This window comes from Nipponia nippon, unplaced genomic scaffold (genome assembly GCF_047370975.1).
Source record: "Nipponia nippon isolate SJK-2023a ecotype South Korea unplaced genomic scaffold, ASM4737097v1 scaffold_36, whole genome shotgun sequence".
Classification (NCBI taxonomy): domain Eukaryota; kingdom Metazoa; phylum Chordata; class Aves; order Pelecaniformes; family Threskiornithidae; genus Nipponia; species Nipponia nippon.
Genome location: NW_028262354.1, coordinates 1583279 through 1610518, shown reverse-complemented (window position 1 = coordinate 1610518; position 27240 = coordinate 1583279). Strand labels below are relative to the sequence as shown.

At 45.8% G+C, this 27240-nt stretch overlaps 2 protein-coding genes across 2 annotated transcripts; both read left to right on the top strand.

The window, feature by feature from the left end:
- Nucleotides 1–1295: 1295 nt before the first annotated feature.
- Nucleotides 1296–2813, top strand: LOC148053839 (uncharacterized). Its single transcript, XM_087772405.1, has 2 exons — nucleotides 1296–1319; nucleotides 2133–2813. The coding sequence occupies exons 1-2, from the start codon at nucleotides 1296–1298 to the stop codon at nucleotides 2811–2813; spliced, it is 705 nt and encodes a 234-aa protein (XP_087628531.1).
- A 21391-nt stretch (nucleotides 2814–24204) lies between these two features.
- On the top strand, nucleotides 24205–25215 carry LOC148053838 (uncharacterized). Its single transcript, XM_087771913.1, has one exon. It carries the CDS (start codon nucleotides 24205–24207, stop codon nucleotides 25213–25215), a length of 1011 nt encoding a protein of 336 aa, XP_087628039.1.
- Nucleotides 25216–27240: the final 2025 nt, after the last annotated feature.

The following is a 27240-nucleotide window of genomic DNA, read 5'->3' as shown; positions in this document are numbered from 1 at the left end:
TTCCACTTCTCTCCCAGCTTTGCAAACTTCACAGCAGCTCTACCCAGAGGGTAAATCTCACGTGCTTGTCAGCTGAATCAGCCCTGGGCCAGGCAGAAGGACATAAAACCAGCAGCAAGTCCCTCAGGCAGCTCAACACACTCAAAATTATGCCTCCAGGCCTTAATCCCTCCTTGGCCATCCTTTTGAAATCTGCTTTGAAATGCTGAGGGCAACACCACCACCCCTGTGCACTGCTTTCTTCCTGGTAGACGTGGCCTCTTGCCAAAGCTGGGACTCATTGTCCCCATGGCAAAATTGCTTAGGCTGGACCTAGTCCAGCCTGCAAGAGCCATGCTATGGGGCCAAGCTGGATCATTGCAGGCTGCAGCGTGGACATCATGACAGACAGCACTGCTGGCATGGCCACAGCACATATCCCCTGCAGCCCTCCAGACCGGTGTCCCTGAAGTCCCTGGTGCTTGGTGCTCTTTCCAAGCCAGAGGAAGGACACAGCATATGAAAATGCAGAAGGAAGGCATTTGGAAGCGTAATCCTTCATTAGAGGAGTAATCCAGCCACAGTGGATTTAAATGTTAGGACATTTACACCTTCACAATTCTCTCCAGGGTCCCTAAGCTTTCTCAGCGCATCTCTAGCACCCTTGCAAAATACCTGAGCCAGGCACTTCACTTTTGACAAGCTTTTGGTTCGGATGCAAATGTCTTCCTTAGAAAATCTCCCACTGGAGCCACCAGTAAGATGCTGGAGGGATCAACATGTTGTGTGACCCCCAGATGTTTTCTGAGCGTTTGCCATCCTCTCTCCTGGGTACCCACTGATCACACCCACCCTTACAGCAATGCCCCAAGCCATGAGCGCTGCCACACCGCTGAACCTCAGCCTCCCTGCCCCTTCCCTGAGCAGGACCCAGTCACCAACACCCTCTGCCCCACACTCACTAACACTCTTGCTCAGCATTTCCCTACACCCACATTCCCACCCACCTCCCCCAGTCTCCCCCAGCATTGCCACCTCCCTGAGGGCCGAAGCGGTCCTCTGTAGCTCAGGGCAGGAGCACAGGAATAGGATCATTAAGCAGAAGTATCAATTACTGCCGCATGCAACACAACAAGCAGCGTGAAGGAAAGATATCAATCAGATCTCATGAGTCAAAGCAAACACTGAAATCAGAGTTTGATTGGTAAATAAATCCTTGCCATTCCTTAGGGTGTCTCACTTCCCATATATGCTAAACGCCATATAAAAGTTCCTGTCTGTTAAAGCGCCTCATTCAGTTGCCTTTTATCTTCTAAATGTGTTTCCAATGGATGAGGAGGGTAAGTTTGCTCTTTTCTGAGACTTTATTATTTCGTATTCATGAGAGAGAGCTTAATTTGACATCTTGAGATGTGCTTGCAGCAGTACCCACACTGCCTGAGCATCCATAGCAAAGTTCTCAGGATCTGTACGGTTTCTTGCTATGGTGCGGATCAGATCACTAGGAAGCAAGGTAAAGTCAGGTCACCGGACTGGGAGCCGTAAGACTGAGCATGCTAAAAACCCGGATGAGTCTGTAGAGGGACGAGCACGTGGTGACTGCATAGTCTTTGCAGTTTTGAACATCTTTGCAACGTGTGGGACACATTTTTTATATTATTTAATAACAAGTCTATGCTGTACTCATCATGGTTATATACCTCTATGGCTGTGCCGATTCCCTTATGTAAAAGACCTTTGGGGATGCTACGCAATGATGGCAATGATACAGCCAGCAGTGTCATCTTGCATGGAAATTTTGACCCACCGCTCTTGCAGCAGTTTAAAAACAGAAGCAAAGATAATCCTTGCTATTTTTACAGCTCTGTGGTGATGGTCATGAAGATGAGTGGGGAAAAACATGGCAGTTATTAGATGTTAAAAGAATATATTTCAGATTTTGATTCTCTGGAAATACACTCTGGAGATAAGAAAGAGAAAAGCTATCCCAGTAAGAGTCAAAATACTCTTGCATTAGAAGAACAGCTGTGCAGTGCCCTCTTCTGAAGCCTGGCATTGCATTTCTGACCACACCACCTGCAGCCACCTCACCTCCCATGGTGCAAAAATTAAGCAAAACAGTGCAGCTTTTAGTTTTTTTTTTCCTCTTTCAGATTTACCGCTATCTCCGAGGGAGATGTCCCCACCGGAACAGGGGCTACAACAATGAGATCTCGCACCACAGAGGAGGCTACAGCAGCAGCAGGGGCTTGTCGAGCCTCCAGGGACATGGCTCCTTCTTCTGTGGTGGAGAAGGCTCAGTCATCTACAACCGGGGAGCTTCGTCCTGCCAGCCCATGCCAGCATCATCCACCTACGATGCTGCAGGGTGGTACAGATGTGGCGGTGATGGATCTGTTGTAATAACCGGCGATGACAGAGAGAGGATGTCTGGCTGGGGCACTGCAAGGGGAACAGTCTCAGTCTACGGCACTGGAAGGGGAATAGGGTGCAGCAGTGAGGACTCAGGCGAGAACACCCCTGGCAGCTCAGGGGGTGGTGGAGGATCCAGCCGCCACAGTGGGAATTTGGGCATCACTGCGGGAAGAGGCTCAGGATATGGATACGATGCATCACCGAGAGAAATGGTCTTAACAAGTGGGGGCAGTGGTGGATCAGGGTACTATAGCGGAGGATTGGGCTATGGCATTGGGGGATGCTCAGGCCCAGAGCTCAGCTGTGGAGGCGGTGGATCCTCCCAGGCCACGCAGCAGAAATGTCCCGTGGTCGTTCCCAACATCGAGGCCAACCAGAGCAAGCAGACCAGCCACTGGCCCCCCAGCCAGAAGAAGTGACTGACCCAGCAGCCACCCCTGCTCAAGCAAAAGTGCCCTGGATGTGCCACAATGCGGCTTTTCCCCAACGGTGTCATTACAGTCAGGGAGCTCTGCATTCCTTGCATTGGGCTGTGCTAGCAACGTTGCTGCAAACACTGCTGGGAAAAATGATTTGTGCTTTGGTGTCGGGAAAAGATTCTTCTCTCCATCTCCTTTTCCTCATGGGTTGGAAAATAAAACTTCATAGTCTGTGGGAAATCCAGTATCTGAATGATTTCTTTAATTTCTGGATCCTTCACTCAAAATACAGATAGATACTCAAGGAGTCTACTTCACAACACAAGAATTATCTTTCAACATTTTTTATATATATTTTACAACTATACTCAAATGTAATATTTATTTTAATAGAATTAAAATACATCGTTTTCAGCAGCAAGAGAAGGTTCTTAATTTTGCTCTTGCTGAAGTCAGAACTTCCCCCATGCTGTTCCCATCAAATGGAAACGCTGTGCCCTGCTGAGACCCTCTGCATGGGTACACAGGCCAGACTCTGCGAGCTATGTTAAGGAGATATGCAAAACTCCCAGGTGATTTCCGACAGATTATTATTTACAGCGTGACCTTGGGAGTGCAAGGTTGTTTATTTGGAAACAATTACACGCCAGGCTCCTGTCCCAGAGAGATTGCAGGTGATGTTGTAAGCCAGAGCACGTAAACCTTATGCTTGCACCAGTGGCATGAGGCAACTCGAACAAGCTCGTTCACTTCTTTGCAGTAACCTGCTTCATGACATTTTTTGATAGGATCAGGCCCTAAATTAGGCACAGGGAGAAGATGGTTCCTCTGTGCTGGGCTGATGGGACAGCATGGGGGAGGCTTGAACTTCCAGTGCCGGTTGTTACGACGTATTTGCCAAACGTTTAGTGTTTTGGGACTGTTCTCTGGGGTTATTTGACTCCTCCAAATATTGGTAATGACCACAGATCTGTGCCCATTTAAAAGGAGACAAAAGGGCATAAAATTACATTGTAAAATATTTTTTACCATTGCTGTCTTCACACCCCTGTGGGGATTTTGACCCTTTCAGCTCAATAAAAATCCAGAAAACTTTGCCCTGATGTTTGTAAAACACCACAGCTTACAAAAACCAAAATCCTCTGAGCTCTAGCCCTGTGTTTGGTGCCACAACGGGTATCTTTCACGCTGTAAAATGTTGTAAGACTGTGGTGCAGGGAACATTGCATAAGGTTTTGTCGCCAGCCATATTAAATTCCATTCTAAAATTAGACAGCGTTATCATTTATTTGCATCTACCTATATTTCTAAAATCTACCACTTCATTATTGATTTCTGTTATTTTCTCTACTTCATCTGATAGCATCAAAGGTAGTAAAAGAACTCAAAAAGCTCAAACAACTTCCAAGAGACTTCCAGAAAACCAATTAGTGTTTGGAGTATTCAAAAACTTCTTGTCTATTCAACTAACTGACCAAAAACCATCCCAAAATTTCAGCGTCCCCCCCAAAAAAAAAGAAAATAGAAAGCACTTTAAAAGTACATTTCTTATTCACTGTCCCACCTGGCTGGTTCTTTGAGGCTTGTATCAAAAAGCACTCCACAAGCTTAGATGTTAACCGAGCTAGATGATATAATAGTATAATAGACCCAGGGGAGAAGGAGGATGCTTTTGCATCCAGAGCTTGAACACGAGGACCTGGGGCTGCATCCCACTGCCTTTCTCTGCACCCTGGAGCAGCTGCAGCTCACCTCCAGAATGAGGCTGGGAGCAGGCGGAGGCTGGGTTTTACACATGGGCGCGTACATGCGCACTTGCACATGCAGATTTCCTCCCCACCCGTTGTGCAACGGGGAGGAACGAGTCATCCTTCATGGCTGACAACAGTGATAATGCAGGAGACTCATCCACGAGCGTGTCAGTGCTTGCAAAAGCCGTATCCCCTCTGCTTCGGCTGTTTGTAAACAGGCACGCTGAACGGTAAACACAAATCTGGCTTCTTGATGAAAGTCACTAACTGGCGCCTCTGGATAGAAACTAAAGAAATTGTTTTAGAGATAGCAAGTGGGAGCCACCCCTCTGCTTCAGATGTTCAGTCGATCTTTGCCCAAAAAAACATTGTGACTCCCATGTTTGCAGAGGGAGCTAAGATGCAAAATGAGTAAAAACACAGAGAGAGCCCTGCTGAGATTGCACAGTCAAACTGCTAATGGGAGGGAAAAGGAGAAACCGGGGCTATTGCAAAGCCGTGGTTGCACAGCTGATTGCACCAGGGCCAGGCAAGTGCCCCAGACTTGCAGCAGTCCGCTGCTTTGCACCCAGGGTGCACCTGTCCCGCCCCAGGGAAGAGCTGGGTGAGCTCAAGATGCGTGGTGAGCTTGGGTACGTGGTCTCTGAGCTAGCGCTTTACTCACTGCTTACTCATGAATGCAAGGTTTGCCCAAGCGGCTTCTGTAGGCACGCATTTCCCATCACGGACAACGGCTGCTTCAGAGGCAGACAAAAAAAAATTAAAATGTTAGAAAAACAGACATTTTAAAAGAGCAATTCTATTCAGGTCTTCTTGGTATTGGCCAGGAAAAATGTCAGCAATTAAAATTAGTGGTAACTATGCCAATATCAGTGAAATGACTATAACATCAGACATGAAGTAGATGGACATGGGTAGAGAAATCGCACTACATTTTCGGGGTATTCACAGGTATAAGCCAACACTTCCAAAAGTGGCCTATACGGCTACCTGGCTTTGTCAGGTCACTTTCCAGCTGTAGCTCTCGGAGCCTGCCACAGTGGCCACAGGTTTCATTATCCTGGTTTTATTGCTCTGGGAAATGACACAGTCAGAGAGAGAAGATCGAGAGGGGCTGCTAGGCTTCTGGCACCTGCAGGTGTCTTACAGAGTGAAGACAACTTTAAAGATGTTTTCAGAGGACACGTGATGAGGACTTTCTAAAAACTTGCCATTTTTTATGGCGCAGACCTGAAAGTGGTGGCTCTTGCCCACTGCGCAAGACCCTGGTCCTGCCAAGACCAGTTAGAGGTGATCGGGCATCATGACCTCTCGTGCCTGCCAGACTTGGGTGAGAGGTTTCAGGAGAATAGAAATGCAAAAAAGCACCACCTTTGCCATCCATTTTGCAATATAAAACTCATCCTGGCATGACGGTGAGACAGTCAAGCCACCCACACGGTTTTCACTCTTCATGCATTACAACCTGCAGGGGCAGGGTGGCAATTAAAGCTGTGTAACACAAGGAAGACAATCTACTGTATGACAAGTCAATCAAAGAAATCGGGTTGAATAAGCTTTTGAAGGTGGTGGATAATTAGAGGTGTGGCTGTTTTGTAAATACATTGGTCATTTTTCCCCAGGGGTTTATTGCATTTTCAGGAAGAGAGTTAGGAACCATATAAAAGTTCTCGGATGGGAGAGCACCTCATTCACTCAGCTCCACTCCTTCTTCAGAGCCTTCATAGCCAAGGTAAGTTGCTACTACACCACTAACATTTCATTCCTATGAACATTTTCGGAACCGAGCTGAACTATGCTCTGACAAAGACAGGTCTGTCTGCAGGTGCTGGGATTATTGAGAGCCAAGTTCTTGCCTTGGTGGCTAGGGCAATTTTGCACTATCAAAATTGATCTCAAGACTGCCTATACTAAGAAGCAAAATTTATTGCTCTTATCACATGTAGATATATTTGGATTACTTCAGTGCTCGTGTTTCCTAGATTCCAAAGGAGAAACTGGAAATAAAAAAGTAAAGAATGGGATTTGCGAATGAATGGGGGACAGCAGGCTGATGTTTCACAAGAAACCTCGGGTTTAAGTTGGGAATTTTAATTGCAGTTATGAGCCTGACTCCTTTACTAAGCTCCTTTGGAAAATTTAAATCTTCAGGAGTTGAAAGTATTAAGCTGTCCTTGAAGAAATTTAGGGAAGATTTGAGAAGGCAGATTTAAACTATGAGAGGAAGGAGTAGCATGAAGAGCCTTCAGCTCAGCTGGCCCCATCCTGGATGCCTTCTGCCTTCTTGAAATCTCAGCTCTCCTCAGAAGGAGGTTTAGGTATGCACATAGGATTTTCCTCATGCCTCAGAAAATTGGGCACTGGCCAGCCAAGGGTCCGCAGGGCACCAAGGGAGCAGAGAACATGAAGAGGGAGGAAGGCACAGGAGTCTCTTCATTTTGAGCATCTGGCTTTGAAAGTGTATTTTGCTGACTCTCTAATAACACCACAGTGGCTGTAAATTCACCGGCTGTGCCAGGGCCCCTCTAGGCTGCAAGTTTTTCAGACCCTTGCCAAGATGCCTCTTGCCGGTGCAGCACAAACTGGCAGCCCACAGCACATCTGCTCGTCTGTTACACAGCCCTGAGATGATCCCAGGGTGACTTGCATGAGTGCTCATGGGGTGCATCAAGGGAGAGCAGGGAAACGGCTCACAGAGCCCAGCAGAAATGGAGATCAGGGCTGCTGGGGGGGCTCATGAGGGCATTCAGATGGTGCGGGCTGATCCAGCACTGCGGGAACAAAGCCCCAAGCTGGGGAAATGGGACAGGCAGACAGGCAAATCCTGCCGAGCCCAGGCAGGCTCATAAATACATCAAGGAAATCTGAACCCAAAGCAGAGTGGGGAAAGCACGCTGCCCTTCAAGCATCTAACAACAAAGGTCTCTCCTTCCCAGGGTTCACCACACCAAGTGAAAAATGTGCTCCCGTGGAGACAGAGGCTGCCACAGCACCGAGAGCTCCTCCTGCCACAGCGGAGGCTCCTCCTGCCACGACAGCGAGAGGTCCTGCCATGGCTCCGAGGAGGTCATCTGCCACGAAGTGAGCGCCGTGCAGGATGTGACGCCGGTGGTGGTCCTCCCTCCCCAGTGCCCCGTGGTCACCGTGCCCGGGCAGGTGCCGGTGGCCCCCGCTCCCTGCCAGCAGCAGCAGCAGATCAAGCAGCCGGTGCAGTGGCCCCCGCAGCAGCAGAAGTGAAGAGGCGAGGATGAGCCAACGGTCAGCGCACACCGCGGGGCTGCGCCTCTCCCCTCTCCTCCGCAAGATGCAGCCCTGAGCTTGGGCAGGTCCTGCCCCTTCTCTCCAGCACGTATTACCTCTCCCTGCTCCTGGTAACGCAAAGTGGCATTAGCATGGCAGAAACGTGATTTGCCCTCACGCGCGCAAGAATTTGAATCCGTTAATTTTCTGCTTCTGTCTCCAGTAGCAAAGATGTGATATTAAAACCTAAAGCTCACAAAACGTGCTGGTGTCCTAGTGTTTTTCTACCATTACCCTCCTCCTTACCTTTAGCATCATTTCCAAGCCCACCTTTATTAACGAGAGCTGCTTTTCACAGCTTCCCCCCCTTCCCATTGCACTTCAGTGGCAGCGATGAGTCAAAGCTCAGCTCTCCAGTCCCCACACCTTGCGCATCTGCCAGATAAATCCAGATGCTGGGTTTGAAAAAGCTGTCTGGAGTTGAAGGTGCAGATCAGCATCTCTCGTTAATCCCTGCCCTTGGCTCTGCGACAGCTGGCCCTGAGCCTCAGACCCTTACAGGCACATTTTGAAGGAGCTAAAAGCGAAGCTTCGGCTTTGTAATTCGTACACGGCTGGTGAGCACAAAAGCAGACTCTGTCTAGGAAGTCTGAAAATCACTGATCACCATAAACAAGAGGGTATAAGCAGAGGAAGGACTATGTTACACTTAATCTTCCTTCTGACCTGTTCTAAATGGGGTTAGATAGATATTTTGTGCAAGGTAACTCTACCTTCTTTGAAAATCCCCACAAGGATCCATATTGCCTAGATGAAATACTGGCTGATGCAAAATAAAACTGGGTTTAAGTCAGGCCGTGCACTGCAGCATTGACGCCCACTGTGAACTCTAGTCCTGTAAACACCATGCATGTCTGGAAAACAAGAGAAAGATTGCAAAAGAAAAAAATGTTCCCAGTTCCTACCAAGGTTTAAGCTAACTTTTCTCAGCAGAAGTCATAAAAGTTCTGGGCTTCTCTTGTAGATATAGAAAAAAGGAATATCAAATGGACAGATGGCCCTAAAAATCAGCAGCTGGATTTCCCATTGCACTAGATTCATCCCCAGGTTCTCCTCCAGTGTCCACCAGCACAGAGGCAGATTGCTGCAGGAATTTGTGCCTCTGTGGGATGAGAGCAGTATTGTGTGTAATGCGCTAGATATTTAATTAGCAAAGAGTTTGCACTGAACCTTTGAAAGGAACAAGAAACTTATTATTAGCACTTGTTTTATTATTACTGTTAATTAAAATAATGAGGAGCATCATTCCCATATGCAAGGTACATGATTGCAGGTGCAAGGAATGAACGTCAGGGTCAGAGACGTGCAGCTCTGACTGTGCACAAAGGTGTTGCATGGTGCCACCGATGGTCCCTGTCCCCCCAGACACTCAGGTACCCCTCTGCCAGTGCCAAACCCGTCCTGTGCCAAATGGGAGGATGAAACTAAGCCAGACTGGAGGCTTTGGGCTGGGTTTGAGTCTGACTGAAGGCATTTGCAGGAACGGGAGATAAAATCTCCTATCTTAATTCTTTCTAAGTATTCCAAGTTTTCACCTACGCTCTGGCTCTCAGTTAAGCTGAAGCACTGCAGGTTGTGTCATTCATTTAAGAGACTTAGGAAGAGCATGAGGAACAGAGACAGCAAATCTCTCCTTAGCCAGAGTTTTGTTATCTCAGCACACACATCTGGGAAGCGAAGCAGGAAAGTGGATTGCATAAATTCAGCAGGAAATTGTCCCCACTTTCCCCCTGCCACGAAGGCCACAGCAGCAATGATGCCAGTGCTGAGGGCAACCTCTGCAGAGGACATTTTCTGGACAGTGCCTCAATCAAGTCAGCAGAAGAGTGGGCAAGAAACAGACCGCAAAAAGCATGATAAACCCAAGGGAAACATTAGAAAAGCGAGAGTCAAGGGGGCCCTCATGCAGACCACGTTTCTCAGCACTAAACAAGTGTTGGGCAAATGTTGGGCTCCTATACAGCGCTTCTGGCTGTGCTGTTGTGGTTGCATACAGCAATGCAGCAACATGAGAGTCCCGGACCATGCCAGGGTGAGGGTCCCACACAACCTGGTCTCACATTAATTGTAGCGTCCCCCGTAACACGCCTCCGAGCATACCTCATAGCTAAGGCATGCCCCACACGCCTCGTAGCTGCTCACCAGCTCCCTGGCACAGGGAAAAGACCTGCTTCCCTGGCACGGTGCCGGCTCAGAGCAGACTGAGCAGTGGTAGCCGTGGTGTCGATAGTCGCGGCCACCCCGGCATGAGTCTCTGCCACGGGCACAGCTGGGGCTGTAGGCGTAGAGGAGGGGTGTGCACCAGGTGTCCAACCAGGAACCTGCCAGCTCATACCAGGCTGAGTTCAAGTTGAAGAAGGATTCCCTCCCAGAAGAGCATGCCATTTCGGGCCGTGGAGTATACCTAAAGAAAAGGTAGGTCAGTGATAGGAGCAAGACAATATCTTTTTATGCAATCTACTGCACTTCAACATAAGCAGGGCCAACCAGAAATAGAGGACTTAGCTACAGCAAATTTGGACTTTCCACACGCAGCCCTGTTTTATCATCGTCTATAAGATATCTTCTGGATGACATATTAGATACTGTAATATTTTTCCTGCAAGTGAGATATTTATTCCAAAAATCTGATTTTTGTTGTTATTTTCAATAATTAGATATCATTTATCAATGAAATACAAGAAACATTCCATAGAAAGTAGCTCTCTCTTGCATTATTTACAATAAACAAGCAGTTTGGTTTTAGGCAGAGCCAAGTCGAGTGGGTAAACACAAAGCTACAGTCTACAAATAAGTTCCCAAAAATGTTCCAGATCATCAGCCAAATCACATACCTTAGTCAACAACAGGGGAGCGATAGAAGTAAAGTCAAACTGAAGGGAATGGCCAGAAACAGGGGAACTTTATAGAGCTGGAGGCTTCAGCAGTGAGGCACCCCTGGAGAATGAGGGCTTTGCTCTCCCCTGAACACAGTCGGGTTTTTTTGCTGCCCTTGGTTCCTAATATTTGCATCTGATGCACTTTTTTTATTTTTACCACCTTCTCTCTTTTCTATGACAGCAGATGTACTCCCATACATGATCAAAGATTTCTAAAGGCGCTGCCTAACTACGGCCTAAATAAAACTTCGCAGCAAAGTATTTATAGGTTCGTTCCGTACATTGTGATACTGAAGCACAGCTGTGAATGGACCTGTTTGAGGGATCCCCGTGAGTCAGTAGAGCATCACCCAAAATCAATTCTGCCCGACGTCTAATCCACAATGTCATCCCGCTGCTGACACATTCTTGCCTTTTATGGGACAAGAAAACGTAATTGCTGGGTTAGATGGGCATGACCTGTACGTAGACACGGAAAGGAAGACAGAAATTCGTCTGTGATTCACGGGAAAATCCAGGCTCAGAAGCACCTACCTCCACCACATTACGCTCTTTTGTTTATTTTTTCTTGAGCTACAGCCCTGTCTAATGCGCATTTCCGTAAGAGCTCCAGAGATGCCATGGCTGAGTACTGAAAGCAGGACAGCAATACTAGCACTCTGTCTCAACTAATAGTCCAAATATCATCTTCAACATTATTGTGAAATTAAAGATCTTAAACCTAACTCTGGAGGCAGGCAAATGGCCCACCTTCTCACAACCTCAACTGCTAAAAATTTCCAGAGAGTGAACTGAAGACCAGTTTTATTTAAAATGTTGGGAAAAAAAAAATAGAAGCACATTAAAGGAGGACAGAGGAAAATAGGAACAGAAAATAACTATACCTCTGGGACTGTGAGCAGGACTTAGGCTGGTGGGTTCACCTCAAACCATTCTGCTCTGAGATTTGATATCACTGCCATCAAAACTGTGTCACAGAATTAGAATAAAACAGCATCTATAGCAAGAATGAAAGAAAACCTTGGGAGGACACACCATGCAGACAGGTTGAAATTACCAATGAAGGAAATCTTTGGGCTAATGTTGAATGTCTCATTAAAATATCCGGTACCATTGAGTAATTCAGCTAGACTATTCCTGCCCTAAAAATAACCCGCATGAGTTAACATTAGTAATCACTTTTTGTTCACATGGAGGTGCGATCACATTTAGCTCTTGGTCCATGTGACATCCCAGCACAGCTTGAGGAATCGGTACTTCTGAATTACAAACATCTCTTCCGCTTGATACTTGTTGTCCATGACCAGATCCATTAGTTTCTTTGGTATTGGCGTCACTTTGCGTGAAATACCTTCCGATCTCTTTCATAGCGAGGCAAAGGAATTAAAGTGCTATTAATAACTTATGGGACAATTACAACGCTAAAAGCACAGTGCATCAAAGGGTAAATGTCGGAAGCTGAATACAGCGGATAGAAATGGGCTGGGATATATAATTAGGTTACACTTGCCAAGAGATGTCTCATGTCCCAGATAAACCTTTGGAAGAGTATAAAAGGTCTCTCATCCCAGTTTCCTTCATTCGCTTCTCCGCTCCTACACATTTTCATTCCTATTGCTGAAGGGGTAAGTCCAATTTTTCTATTTCTCTTGAGTTTCTTTATGAAACGAGCTGCTTTCATAGAAGCTTTGGTAGAGTTGGAGTACGATACTCACTCCTCACCTCCAGACCTCCATCATGCCAGAGACCAAGTTCTTGTTACCCACAAGAGCTGTTTTATTAACGCAAATGACAAGTGGGATATAAGCTTAGCAGGCAGACGCTCAAGCTGAACCAAAACAACAGAAAGACTGGAAAACAGAGAGAGAGGACAGTCAGAGGACTTTATGGGAAAGGGGCTTCAAAGTTTTCAAGTATGACACACTGGAGGGTCTGGGGTTGATATGGACAATGGATGTTTTGTGCAGTTTTTCTCTGAAAAGCATATTGCATCCATAAAAGGTCATATTTTTAGTGGGGGATATAAATCATCTCCCAATACCTAATCGGCATTGAAATCGCTTTCTTATCCTTGAAGAACTAGAAATTAGGAAGAAAACAGGGAATTCCAGAGGAAATTAGAGAATGCAGGTATGCTCGTGTACATTGGGGCCACTGTACTAGCATGACCGTTTCTTTCTTCCCTACAGCTTTGCCGGTACTCCAGAAAGATGTGCTCCCGCAGGCCTTGCCACAGCCATGAAACCTCCTGCCATGAATCCTACTCCTCCTGCCACGACTCCGGGCCCTCTTGCCATTACACCATCCAGAGGCAGCCTGTGCAGAAGTACACCTACGTGACACCCTGCTGCCCTCCTGTGCAGCCCTGCTGCCCCCCCGTGCAGCGCTACTGCCCTCCTGTGCAGCCCTGCTGCCCCCCCGTGCAGCGCTACTGCCCCCCGGTCCCGTACTGCCCCCAGTACACCAAGAACATCTGCAAGCTGCCACCACCGTGCCCCAAGTACTAGCAGCAGAATCCGGCCCCGGCACCTGGACCCACTGGCTCACTCCTACCTTGGATGCTCTCCAATGCCTAAAGCTTGAATCATTGGTTCTCTTTTCCCCTCTTTGGTTTGGGTGAATCCTCGAGTACCTCACCTATGATTAGAATTTTCTTCAAAATGTAAATCAGATCTGGTTTAATTTATTTAGCATACAAGACCGAGCTTATGGTCTTTTCCAAAAGACTGGGAATGATTTGTGTGAACTTCCAAAACATGCAGATGAGACAATAAAATTTCATTTCCAAAAATAGAAGAGTTTGTGATTCGTTTATTCTTTGACTTCTTTGCTTGAGAATTATCTTTACCTCTGACTTAGTCAGCGCTTTTCATTCTTTTCTTCTCAAGCTTTTCACAAAATGCTCACATCCCAAAGTTTCAAAATGAATGAAAGCCAGTCATTTCTGTGGCAGATGAATGCATTTATGAACAGCATACAGGGAGCTCATCTGTTCCCTATTTAGCCTAGGACTGTCTGTCTCAGTTCCCTACTTCAGCCGCACCTCATTCTTCATTTGTTGCTCTGACTCAGAATTACAAATATTTTGAGGTGTCTAATAAACACAAATAGAATCATAGAATCATAGAATCGTCAAGATTGGAAAAGACCCTTAAGATCATCGAGTCCAACCGTTAACCTATCACTGCCAAGTCCACCACTAAACTGTGTCCTCGAGCACCACGTCTACCCTTCTTTTAAATACCTCCAGGGATGGAGACTCAACCACTTCCCTGGGCAGCCTGTTCCAATGCCTGACAGCCCTTTTGGTGAAGAAGTTTTTTCTAATATCCAACCTAAACTTCCCCTGGCGCAGCTTGAGGCCATTTCCTCCCGTCCTATCACTTGTTACTAGGGAGAAGAGACGAGCACCTAGAGGTCTCCTCTAACCCTCCTTCTTTCACTGAACTTCAAGTTACTGTTTTCAATGAAAATTGCACACACTTAAAACTAAATGCTAAATCTCCCTCTACTTTTTACAACCTAAGACTATCCTTATCTCCCCAGTCACCAGCCCGTCTAGCTGAGACATCTATTCTAGAACAGGATCGCTTGCTTCCTTCTGCCAGTGCCTGTTTGTCTGCACTGGTTTCACAAAGAGCTCGACTAGCTTCAGCTTAAATTATTAACTCTGAGCATCTAGAAAAGGGTGAGATGAATGCACCCTGCGTGATGGAGAATTGACACAAGGGTCTTCCCCAAAAATACCACTTTATCAACCTTGATGAACCATTTCTACATTACTTATAACTCACAATGCTTTTCAGAAGACTACAGGTGAGATTGATAAAACAAATAAAAAGAACCCCAACCAGAACATGAAACCATGCTTTCTTGGGATGTATTTTCAAATTCAGAATGAATTAGCATCTCACAAAACTTTTGGCAGAGTAGCAAATCTTTTTTCCCAAATTTGACATGAAAATAAACCCTGAAAGTTATGAAGACCATCTCAATAGGGATAGCTACTCCCTTCTGAACTCAGTAAGCAACTTCCAGCAACTTGTTCTAGTTGCATCAGGACTGACCCATGGGATGCTCCCGAGGAGTTCCTGCAGCACCCCCCTGGATAAAAGTCGCAGGAAAGGAACAATTACCCGTTTCAGTGTCCTAAAGTAAAGTCTTGGGCCACTGTGAGAGAAACTTCCTAGTAAATAGCGAAACACTGCAATGAGTAAAAATTACAAAACTGCTTAAGACGAGAGCCTGAAGCAAATTGGGATCTGAAAACAGGATGCCAATTTTGATAGCTTCCCAGCCCAAATCCTTCCTGCTTACGATTTGAAATCCCCTTCTAGGAGGAATGTAAACAGGATAATATTGTGGCACAAGGGAAAAAATAGCTGATGGCTGGTGGACTCACAAACAGAATGAAAAAAAATGGAATTGGGGACGTCTTTCTAACGTCATCTCCGGTGTTGAGGCGTCAGGTGCGTTTGAGCTACTCAACAGGACTTCCCTCTAAGTAGAGTCCATGTGAGCTGTGGCTGTTAATTACAGTCCCTTGTGTCACGAAAAAAACATATCAATCAAAATGTGAGTCTTCCATGCAGACCAAGGGGCAGCAGGCAGGCTAGGAGTCAACACTTTTGAATTGTATGTTGATGCAATACTGGTTGCCCAATGACAAATCACTTAATAACTCTAGGGTTAGGTTCATTTTTAATATGTAAATATGCAACTGCCTTCAAAATTCCCTTATAAAGCAGATTGGGAAATTCATTGCCTATTAACACGTTAAGGAAAAAGTCATAATTGTTTTTCCTGACTGTGTCAAATCGGAAATGCTAAAAACTAGTCACAGAAGATAAATATGAACGTGACTACTTAATTGTCAGCATTGCCAAGAGATGCATAATTCCTCGGACAGCCCTTTGGAAGATATAAAAGTTCGCCATCCCCTGTTCCTTCTTCATTCAGCATCAGTTCTCAGTGCTCTTCCACTTGCTTGCTCCAACGAAGGGTAAGTTGGATTATATTGATTTATCTACTATTGAGCAGCAGAAGCTCACGTAGGAATTCTAGCTGGCTAGTTCTGTGTTTAGACCTTGCCTTTGTCCTAGAAATTTCTTATTTTTAGTGACTGGGTGCCTAAACATGTAAGCTACGCAAAGGGTGCTCGTGGTATACTCACAGCAGATGGGATGACAGAAAAATACGAGTAATTGAAGGACCAGATCTCCAAAGACAGAGTCTTTGGGACCCAGCAAAGAATTCATTCCCAAACTAGCTCCTGATGGAGGAAGAGATCTCTCAGACAATTCAGTGCAGTTTTGGAAGTAAATTTTACCTTAAAAAGCCAACAGTAGCATCTTGGTAGGGAAATTCCCATCAGAGCTGGACCATCGTAGAGTATCCCCCAAAAGACAAGGCAGTATCAATTTCAGGGTTAAGATATCCCATGTATTACAAAACAGAGGAAAACAAAAATTCCCAGACCACTACAGAAAAAGAGCCAAGGAAAATGCAGAAGGTTACAGTGGGGCAGTCGTGCCAGCTTGATGGGCTCTCTCTCTCTCTTCCCTACAGCTTTGCCAATACTCCAGAAAGATGTGCTCTCGCGGGTCCTGCCACGACTATGAGTCCTCCTGCCACAGATCCCGCTCCTCCTGCCATGACTCCAGGCCCTCCTGCCATTACACCATCCAGAGGCAGCCTGTGCAGAAGTACACCTACGTGACACCCTGCTGCCCTCCCGTGCAGCCCTGCTGCCCCCCCGTGCAGCGCTACTGCCCCCCGGTCCCCTACTGCCCCCAGTACACCAAGAACATCTGCAAGCTGCCACCACCGTGCCCCAAGTACTAGCAGCAGGATCTGGCCCCGGCACCTGGACCCACTGGCTCTCTCCTCCCTTGGATGCTGTGGCCATGGATCGTCTCATCCTTACTGAAATCCCTGGGTCTCTGCCGTGTGCCTCACCGCTGGTCTGGATGAAATGTTCCCCTAATTATCATTCAAGGTGTCATTCTTTCTAATTATTCAGGAAATGTCCTTTCTAATTATTCAGTGCATAATTACTGTTGGGAATCTTTCTATGCCATGCACTCCTGTTTCAGACTCATCTGGGTGTGGGAAACAATAAATCTTACAATTCATGAGACCTGTGTTGTCTTTCAATTTCTTTATTCACTTTTTCCTTTACACTTTTTTTTTTTCCCCCTGGATTCTTTGGTCAAATTTCTTCATATTCTCAAAGTGCTCCAATAGTTGGTGGCCAAGAACAACAATTCCTACGTTCATTTGGGAAGAAAACAGACACATTAGTAGATGAAAAAGTTCTCAACTACCAAGAATCTACATGAACCTAAAGCGCTGAGCAGAACAAAGCTTCCCCTGCTTATACCAGATGATGAGCTGGCCTACACGGATTTTTGTCCCATCATTTTGAAAACAAGACCAAAGACAATTGAATGCAAACTCTTTTCTTTTGGAGACAAGCATAGCTCATTAAATGAAAGAGGGGAAAGCAGTTCAGAGTTGCTAATATTCTTACTCAATACATGCAATAATTTACTCTAAGCTCAACTTCAGAACTTGGGCATATAAATATTTTCAAATATCTTAGTACCTCTGAGCCTCTGAAAACAGAAGTCACAAACTGCTTTTTCATATTCCAGTGTTGTTTGTCACTAGTATATACTTTGGAGCAGAGAAATGGGTTAGCTCAGAGAAGATCCGTCTCATGCAAGACTCTTGTGCACTCGCATAGCACAGATCTGAACACTGCAAGATGCCATTACAGAGAGCTCGTATACCAAACACTGCTGAATGTAACCGAGCCAGTATCAACCCCCACATTGCTCTAAAAATGACATTTCATCACTGGAGATTGGGCTTCCCTTACGTACTCCCCTAAAAGAACTGCAAGCAATGGATGATAACTCTTCAGAGATCATGTTTTCCTTAGCAGGATCTGAATTTGAAAGATTCAGAAACATTTTTTGAGTGGGTGTAACCTAGGACACCCCAGTTTTGGAAGGCTGTTGAGGATGTAGAAAGATTTCAGAGGAACATTGGCGTGATGCTCCAGGCCAAAGCACAGAGGAAGGGAGAACGGTCACACAAGCACCAGCTTTGCCAACTGGGCAGCTGCAGCCTCTCTTGGTTTTGGACCCACAACTGAGTCACAAAAGGGCCCTGAGGAATTCGTGCAATCCTCCCTTGCTACACAAAACTCACCACAAACAATTGTGTCGCCTCTAGCCTGAAGAAAAGCTGTAGGACACCCATACTTTAGAGAGAGCTTCTCGTTAGCAGTTAGCGAATTACTCTAATGGGTAACGTTTTCCAAAGCCGATGAGTTATGGACTTCATTTTCTTATGCTTCAAAGACTGAGTCAAACAGGATTCTAAATCCGGCTTTAGTGTCCATAATTTCTCCACTAGTGACAGAACCCAATATTTGCTCAAACTTCAGCACAGATGCTCCCTTTCTCCGAATCCTTTGCTTTCCAGACATCTCTGCAGGTGAGGTCAGGTGAAAAAAGTGTAAGAACTCAGTGAAGAGAAAGATAAACGAAGGAATGGGAAAACTTAACATACTCATACCTTGTACAGAGCTCATCTCCAGATGTTTTTCTGTGATCTTAAGTACTAAATAACTTTTGATACATGTGGAACAATCTGATGGGGTCAGCCAATTCATCGGGCAAGTCAAGGAACATGTGAAGAAGGAGAAATATTTTATTTTTTGCTGTACCAGGAAACTGAAGAGATCATGCCAGCCTTCCCAGCATCATGCCATACACATGAGTTGCAGCTGGTAATCCCATTTCCTCTTGGCATTCAACAACACGTAAATTAAAATCCTGAGCTGTCACCTGCACAAAACGGTAGACCTATCCCAGGAGTCAGCATTTCTGAGACATAAAGACCTTTCTGTCACTGATGCAATCCCGGTTGCCCATTGGCAAGCTAATTAACACCTATGAGATTAGTGTCAGTCTCCAGGAAATGGGAAAGAAGCGCCTTCCAAAATCCTTATAGGAAATGCATTAGGAATTGCATACAGGACAAAATACAGTGCGTCAAAGAGGAAACACTAAAAATAGGATAGCACAAACATCTGCAGGATTGAGTGTGGAAATAATTAAATTGTCATTGCAAAGGGGTGTCTCATATCCGAGATAACCTTTTGGAGCTGTATAAAAGACCGCTCAACCCAGTCCTCCTCAGTTGCTTGCCTTTGCTTCCAGACACTTCTCCCTGTAGCTGAAGAGGGTAAGACCAATTTTACTATTTCTGTTCATGCTGAGAGAGAAGAAACCTCCACTAGAGGTTTTTATGGACCTCCTGGGAGCTAGGACTTACCTAAATGCCTTCTGCTTGCACCCTTGAGGTGCTCTGAGGCAGGCACAGTGAGCAGCAGACGGAGAGATGGGGATCACCAGGAAAGATCCAGCGAGGGCACAGGAAGGGATCCTCAGATGAGACAAGCTCCATGCTGTATCACAAGGGAGATGGGGTTTGGGAGTGGCTCATGGGGCTCATTGCATCGGCTTGCAGAGACCTAGCTTCACACTGCAATTGCCACAGCAAGCCCTGTAGATTAGGCAGGAGCAAGAGTGCATTTGGTCTGGATTAGGCAGGCAAAAAGAAAGACAGAAGCAGTTCACTGGGGAGCTCAAGAAAAATATTATTTAAAAAAAAAGGGGAGGGAATATAAGAAGTGACTCTGGGGCTCCTCTCACTACATTGATCTCTTGCTCTTGACAGCTTTGCCAACACTCCACAAAGATGTGCTCTCGCGGATCTTGCCACAGCCACGAAACCTCCTGCCATGAATCCCGCTCCTCCTGCCACGACTCGGGGCCCTCCTGCCATTACACCATCCAGAGGCAGCCTGTGCAGAAGTACACCTACGTGACACCCTGCTGCCCTCCTGTGCAGCCCTGCTGCCCCCCTGTGCAGCGCTACTGCCCCCCTGTGCAGTGCTACTGCCCCCCAGTGCAGCGCTACTGCCCCCCGGTCCCCTACTGCCCCCAGTACACCAAGAACATCTGCAAGCTGCCACCTAAATGCCCCAAGTACTAGCAGCAGGATTGGCCCCGGCACCTGGACACACCGGCTCGCTCCTCGCCCAAAGCCTTGAGCTCATCTCCTTGCTCATCGCTTGCCAGCCATGCCACTTCTCTGCAAGCAACCACTTTTAAAACGGTTGGAGGGTAGCACCGTATTACGATGAAGTCTCCCAGTTTAATGAGCTTTGAGCTGTTTATCTTCTTTCTGCCAATGCAAAGCACACTGTCCACTGGGAATAATTTCTTTCTTGCTTTGCTGCTTCATTCTCCAGCAAGACAATAAAAATTATGTTTCAAGCCTACCTAACAGTTCTGGATGTTTTTAGTTGCCGCTTTGTCGTATCTGCTTGTCTGGCGGCATCTGTTTTTTCTCATGGTTTTAAAGCCATGCTTTAATCACTGGTGAAAAAGCTAAAGCAGGAGGAACATCAAGGAACCATGAAAGTCAAGGAAAATGCCCGCAGCACCCAGCAGGACCACTGCACTGCACGCAGAGGGCTAGGAGAAACACGTTGGGTTAATGCCTGTTGAAACAGAATATTTGCACCGAGCTCAGCATACACAATGGGCGTTTCAGAGTTACAGCTGGGGGCCTGGCCTGCATGTTCATGTTTTTACTGCAGACGTGATCTTTAAAAGCCGCTGCTATATTTGGAAACAAAACAAAGCAAATCCTGCAGGGTTTGGAACCTGCCTTGGAACACCCTCAATTAAACAATTTCTACAGTATAAAATGAGAGAAGGTTTCCCCAGCGTGATTCATCCATCCCAAGGCAGGCATGGGAAATAGACTGGATGAGCTGGGCACTGCAAGTACCTAGTAAATGACCAGTTGGTACACAAGTAATTGGAATTAGTTATTTATAGGTTATGGAGAAAATTGTCATTATAGAGGAACAGCCTGCTAAAAAGGAAAAGTTGCAAACGGGATGCAGAGAGCAATTAATTACTCACTGACATTCAAGTCGTTGCCACTGCTAAGAGATGGGTCATTTTCATGCGACCCTTGGCAGCTACATTAAGAGCTCTTCTCCTTATTCATTCTTCACCTCTCGCAGTTGGGTATTGAGTCAGGAAGTCTTTCTGTCCATAGGAGTGGTTTTGTCTGCAAGTATATACGTTCACTTTCCCTTGCTGCCCCAGGCCTCCAACTTTCTATTCTGTGACTAATCACAGCACATTTTATTTCCTCTTCCTTTTCCAAGTCCCATGAAAGGCACAAAGCCTCTGAACTGGTTACACTTTCTGCTGTGCTCAAGCTTGAAGCTTCCGTTAACTTGAGGATGAGAAATGGCAGCAATAAGAGTGGAACAAGAACAAAGCTTGTTTCTTTTCTGCTCCATTCCATTCTAAGCTTTTGTCAGCCCTGCACAGGTTTGACACCTGGAACATCAAGGACCAAAGCCTTTATGAATGCTTTACCTCGTTAGAATATTTTTTTTTTTTTAAATCAGAGACCATAGACATTTGGCAAGAGAAGTCCTCTGTACCTAACGCTCTAGATAGCTTTGAGGAACATTTCTGCTCTGCTGAGTGTGTGTTAAATAACATAACAGTGGATTTCCACAACCAGGTTAAACAGTGAGCAAACCCCTAAAGATTAACAAGGAGGAATTTGCCTTAGCTGTTTCACAGCAAAGATTGCTTCACTGCATCCGTAATTCTCAAATCCAAACAAACAGAGTGGTGTTACTCTAGGCATCTTATGGAGCCTGTTGAGTTCATTCACTCAATGCAAAATTTAATTGGGATCTTTTTTTGGATCTAATTTGAATCTTCTCTTTTGTAAAACTCCTCTTGTAAAATCAGTTATGGGTGTCCCAGCTGCCTGTAGATCTGTCTCCCATGGCTTTAGACATCTCTGATGTTCACATCCAACTCTAACAGCAGCAGTGCTTTTTTTTTTTAACTGAGAGGGACACTGAATGAAGCAATGCACCAGATCTATACAAGTCACGCAGAAAACTGCCTCATTTTGACCAACATCTCTTACTTTACCTCGCCGCTCAGGATCCTCCACATTTCTAATGTCGGAGTCTCCTATCATTTCTCTGCAGGCTCAGAAATCCCCTCCTGGTTATCTCCCAGGTTGCCATGAGCTTCCTTTATTAGCTGAGGTGCAGGTACTCAGCTGGTGTAAATCTCCATCACTAATTACATTATAATGTGTGTCAGTGACCTAGCCTAACCCGGTCATTAGCTTGAAGCCAAACTCAATAGGAAATGAAGCCTATGTTTTAGTGGACAGGAGCATTGACCTTGGAAAGAGCTTGCCTGGAGAAGTGGTGACTTCATGGTCCTTTGAATTCTTCAGAGCAAGACTGGGTAGCTTTCTAAAAGCTGTGATGTAGCCAAATAAAAACAGTAGCTACCCAACAGAAACTGAGTGGAAATGGATGCTTTATGTCACCAGAAGTCAAACTGAAGGTTCACGATGACCTATCCTGTCCTCAGCATCTGTGATCTGGATCACACTGTGTTTCTGTATGAACAGAAACAGCCTGAATCTTCTCTTCTTCACCTCAGCAGAAATCAGGATATCTGCAGTGAAGCTGTACACTGTAGAGGAGGGTGGTCAAGGGTCCTTCGGTGCTCTGCTCGCACAGATGCACAACCCCACAGCCGCAGGAGCAGCCCTCCTCCTCAGGGTGATCTCAGAAATGAAACATTTAATCACGTCAGTCACGGTCCCGGGTCCCGTGAATTCCCTCTGACCGGAGAGAGATCATTTTTTAAAAATACGTAGTTTAATTTGAAATCCTAAAGATGCTCAGAGCATCATGTCAGGCCTTCAGGCTTTCATGCAAAATAAATATTAACATCGTTAATGAATAATTGCAACATGATCATTAACATCAGCACTAATGACTGCCAATGGGTGACTGAGAGCTGAGCATAGAGTTATTCCAAAAATAACATCCGTAGGTGGATCTTTCATTACTTGAGGGCATACTAGAACTTTAAAAAATGGATTAGGAATTTTGCAGATCAAGCTATGCTAAGCAGAAACAGGATGTAAAACTTCCAGAAAAGTTTTGTGTTTTGCTTTTATTTAAAGACATCAAAAAGGAATTGGAAAAATATGGTCTCCAATTTGATCCAAACTCTATTCCAAATTTCTATGATGAATTTGCATAGTCCTTTGCACCTAAGATTTCTGATATTGGCAAAGCCCAGGGCATGTGTTTTGCCATGCATGGATGGGATAAGGCAGCAAGGGGTGAGATGTCAAGAACTTTCTGTTACATATTTGCCCTTCTGATGACCAGAGACCCTGAAGAAAGACATTGGGCTTCACCATTTCTGCATTCAAAAACAAAACACGGGGCCATGGAATTGCACTTGCTGGAATTCTGTTTTAAAAAATCATATTGAGGAGTGACTGACGTCCAGAAGGCCTCTGCATGCCTCTGGAATCCATTGCTCCTCAATCTTAATTATGATTTTTATGTTAATTGAACACTCGCTAGCTCTGAACAAGCCACCTAGCATCTCAATGTAACAGCGTTACCATATGCAAAATGAGCAGAAACATTCCTTTTAAGCAGTTCACAATCATCACACAAGAATTAACTGGACATTAAAAAATTGTAAAAAATTTACAGAACAAATTGATAATAACACAAAATTGAGGGGTTGGTCAAAAACAATGAGGCAAAGACTAAATAGATGAAGGCACATTCAACAAATAAGTATAGGCTTAGTGCGTAAATCACGAATTGCTGTGGGGTACCTCATTTCCGAGAGGACAATTTCGAGCTAAATAAAAGGTCTCCCAGTCCCTTTGCTCCTCACTCAACTGCACCGCTCAGTTAGCACGGTAAGTGTTACCTACTAGCAGTGTTTCTTGATGGCAATGGTTCTCACTTGGTTTTGGTCAAGCAATGAATTGAAATGTGTCTTTGTATCTGATCTTTGTAGAGTGTTGGACTAGAGGACCTTTAAAGGTCCCTTCCGACCCAAACTATTCTATGATTCTATGATTCTATGATCTACAGCTCTCTCTGAAGTCCAGATTTTCCTAGCCTGTTTGTCTATTGCTTATTGAAAAAGACAGTTAGTAGGGAGAGCACAGTGGAAAATAAGCTTCTTGGGATGGAAATTCAGGGAGTGATCTTCACCGATGAGTACAGGAAAGTTAGTTCCCAGGACAGTTCAAAAGATGCACAAATATCACTGCGATAGTGACAAGTGGCTTGATTTCTGTAAGGATCTTTTTTTGCAACTCAAGACAAATAAATAGGAAGCAGTAGGTGATACGGCTATCACCCATGGGCCTAGACAGCAGCATTTGTATGCCAAAATAAAACATATCTATATACTTGGAAAGATGGGTTGTATCTGAAAGTACGCTGTGTTTCAGGTCCTCGGTCCTTCCAGCTTTGACCACACTACAAAAAACATGTGCTCTACTGGATGTTGCTCTACCGGATGCTGCGTCGTCATGAGGAGCAAAACAGTGTGCTCCAGCGAGCCGTGCCAGAAGACCATCTGCTGTGACCCATGCCAGAAGCCCTGCTGTGACCCATGCTGCTGTGACCCATGCCAGAAGCCCTGCTGTGACCCATGCCAGCAGTCCGTCTGCTGTGACCCATGCCAGAAGCCCTGCTGTGACCCATGCCAGCAGTCCGTCTGCTGTGACCCATGCCAGAAGCCCTGCTGTGACCCATGCCAGCAGTCCGTCTGCTGTGACCCATGCCAGAAGCCCTGCTGTGACCCGTGCCAGCAATCCGTCTGCTGTGACCCATGCCAGAAGCCCTGCTGTGACCCGTGCCAGCAGTCCGTCTGCTGTGACCCATGCCAGAAGCCCTGCTGTGACCCGTGCCAGCAGTCCGTCTGCTGTGACCCATGCCAGAAGCCCTGCTGTGACCCATGCCAGCAATCCGTCTGCTGTGACCCATGCCAGAAGCCCTGCTGTGACCCGTGCCAGCAGTCTGTCTGCTGTGACCCGTGCCAGCAGTCCTGCTGTGACCCGTGCCAGAAGCCCTGCTGCGACCCCTGCCAGCAGTCCTGCTGTGACCCATGCCAGAAGCCCTGCTGCGACCCATGCCAGCAGTCCTGCTGTGACCCATGCCAGAAGCCCTGCTGTGACCCCTGCCAGCAGTCCTGCTGTGACCCATGCCAGAAGCCCTGCTGTGACCCCTGCCAGCAGTCCGTCTGCTGCAACCCATGCCAGAAGTCCATCTGCTGTACCAAGGTGTGCCAGAAGCCCTGCTGCTGCTGTGCCCAGCGACCCTGCTGCTGCTGTGGCTGCTGTCCCTGCTGCTGCTCTGGATGTCAGTCTTGCTGCTCCTACCTGGTGAAGAAGAAGCCAGTTATGGTGTGTTACAGCCCCCTGCAATGCTGCTCCCCCGTGAGGAAGTGTTGCATACCCATCCAGAAGTGCTGCACCACAGTCAAGAAGATTTGCTGAGCCAGCTCTGGGTAGAAAAAGCAGCTCTGCCAGCTCCCATCTCTGGCGTACAAGAACAGACACAAGGAGATGAAAACCTGCTCATTTGCTTCTGGTTCACATGATGATAGAGTAAACAGTCAGCAATTTTCTTCCTGTTTTCAAACTTAAGCTGTCTTCTTCTTTCTGTCCTTTAATTATTGAACATCTACAGTGCACTTGAATATATCACCCATTGTATAAGGCAAAGAGCTATTAGATATTAGTGGGGCTGTTAATTCTCTTCTTGGTGTATAGAACTTGGGATACCTTTGCTGTTAATGTGATCATTCTTCATTTTCTCTCTTGACTTGTAGACAATAAAACTTAGCATTAAGCAAAACGCAAAATCTTCTCTTTTGGTTGTTCTTCCATCGCTTTCCCCAGAACGTGTCCTCATTCTGGTGCCATTTTCTGTGCCTTCAGCCAGGATTCTGCTGGCTACAGACATGCTCCTTGGGCACAGCAGGACATTTAGGAAACAAAGAGCTGCTCAGCCATACTTCCGATTGGCATGAATCAGGTCATGTCCAAAGACAGCAAGCAGAGCAGTATGATCCATTCTTGCACCTACTGATCACCTGCTGATTTTGCCTCAGCAAAATTTTTACTATAAAACTAAATGGTTACGGTAAATAAAGCTCAAAGGACACAGACTGAATGAAGCATGCATAATTCCGCCATCTGAAAACACGGCACTCCATAAGAGATATAGGAACTCATCCCTGATACTGGAATAGGTATTTCAGTAAGTACTGAGAGGAATTCACTACTCACTGAATAGCAGGCACCATCTTCTTCCTACCATCTTCAAAAATAAAATTTCAGAAAACACCTTAAATCGGTGAATTATTTTTATGTGAGCAGAGATTTTCATATGCAGCGTTCCTGGATTACAAGCACTGGAATGAAACCCAGGTGTTAGCATACAACTTAAAAGCTTCATTCCTAAAATAGTGCACACATGAGTCAACAATACCCTTTCTACCTGGCTGGGACTTCCTTTACTATTAAAATTCAGGACTCAGCTCTGAATTGCACGTCTCAGGAAAATGCCTTGAGCGCTGTCTTGATTGCTTCCCCCAACCAAATCTTCAGAGCATACACAAAGTCTGCATTAGAATAATCTTCTCTACCACTTTAGACTCTCCTGGAAAGATTATTCAGGTCTTTAGGAGTTTTTGATTAATAGGTAAATCAAGTACAATACACTGGCAGAAGGATATCCTATACCATACCATACCATACCATATCAGAAGCGCATTCTGTTAAGGATATCTTGTGAATATTAATTTCATCATATGCTGGAAAAGCTGCCATGACAGATTCCTCCCCGTTCACAAACTCTCAAATTTTCTCTTAAATTTGCGTAACCACCATGGAAGTTTACAAAGACATATGGCATGGCATGTAAAAGGGATTTAGTGTAGAAGAAGTTATTATTTCTGACCCAACTATACATTAAATGACAGTATCTCCTCAATATCTGTATAAGACCCTGATTAGCAACAGCCTTGCAGGGTTCACATCCATTTCTAAGACAGACATGGACCTGTTGGAGTGGCTCCAGAGGAGGGCCACAAAAATTATCAGAGGGATGGAACACCTCCTCTATGAGTACAGGCTGAGAATGTTGGGGTTGTTCAGTCTGGAGAAGAGAAGGCTCGGGGGAGACCTTATTGCAGCCTTTCAGTACTTAAAGGAGGCTTATAAGAAAGATGGGGACAGTCTTTTTAATAGGGCCTGTAGCAATAGGACAAGCGGTAATGGTTTTATACTAAAGGAGGGTAGATTCAGACTAGATAGAAGGAAAATTTTTTATGATGAGGATGGTAAACACTGGCACAGGTTGCCCAGAAAGGTGGTAGATGCTCCATCCCTGGAAACATTCAACGTCAGGTTGGATGGGGCTCTGAGCAACCTCATCTTGTTGAAGATGTCCCTGGTCATTGCAGGGGGGTTGGACTAAATGAGCTTTAAAGTTCTCTTCCAACCCAAACCATTCTA

Bases quoted from the DNA above. Each gene is read 5' to 3' on its own strand.
- LOC148053839 (XM_087772405.1), top strand. From the start codon at position 1,296: ATGTGTTTCCAATGGATGAGGAGG. The intron at 1,320-2,132 runs GTAAGTTTGCTC...TTCCTCTTTCAG, and splicing joins GTTTCCAATGGATGAGGAGG to ATTTACCGCTATCTCCGAGG.
- LOC148053838 (XM_087771913.1), top strand. From the start codon at position 24,205: ATGTGCTCTACTGGATGTTGCTCTACCGGATGCTGCGTCGTCATGAGG.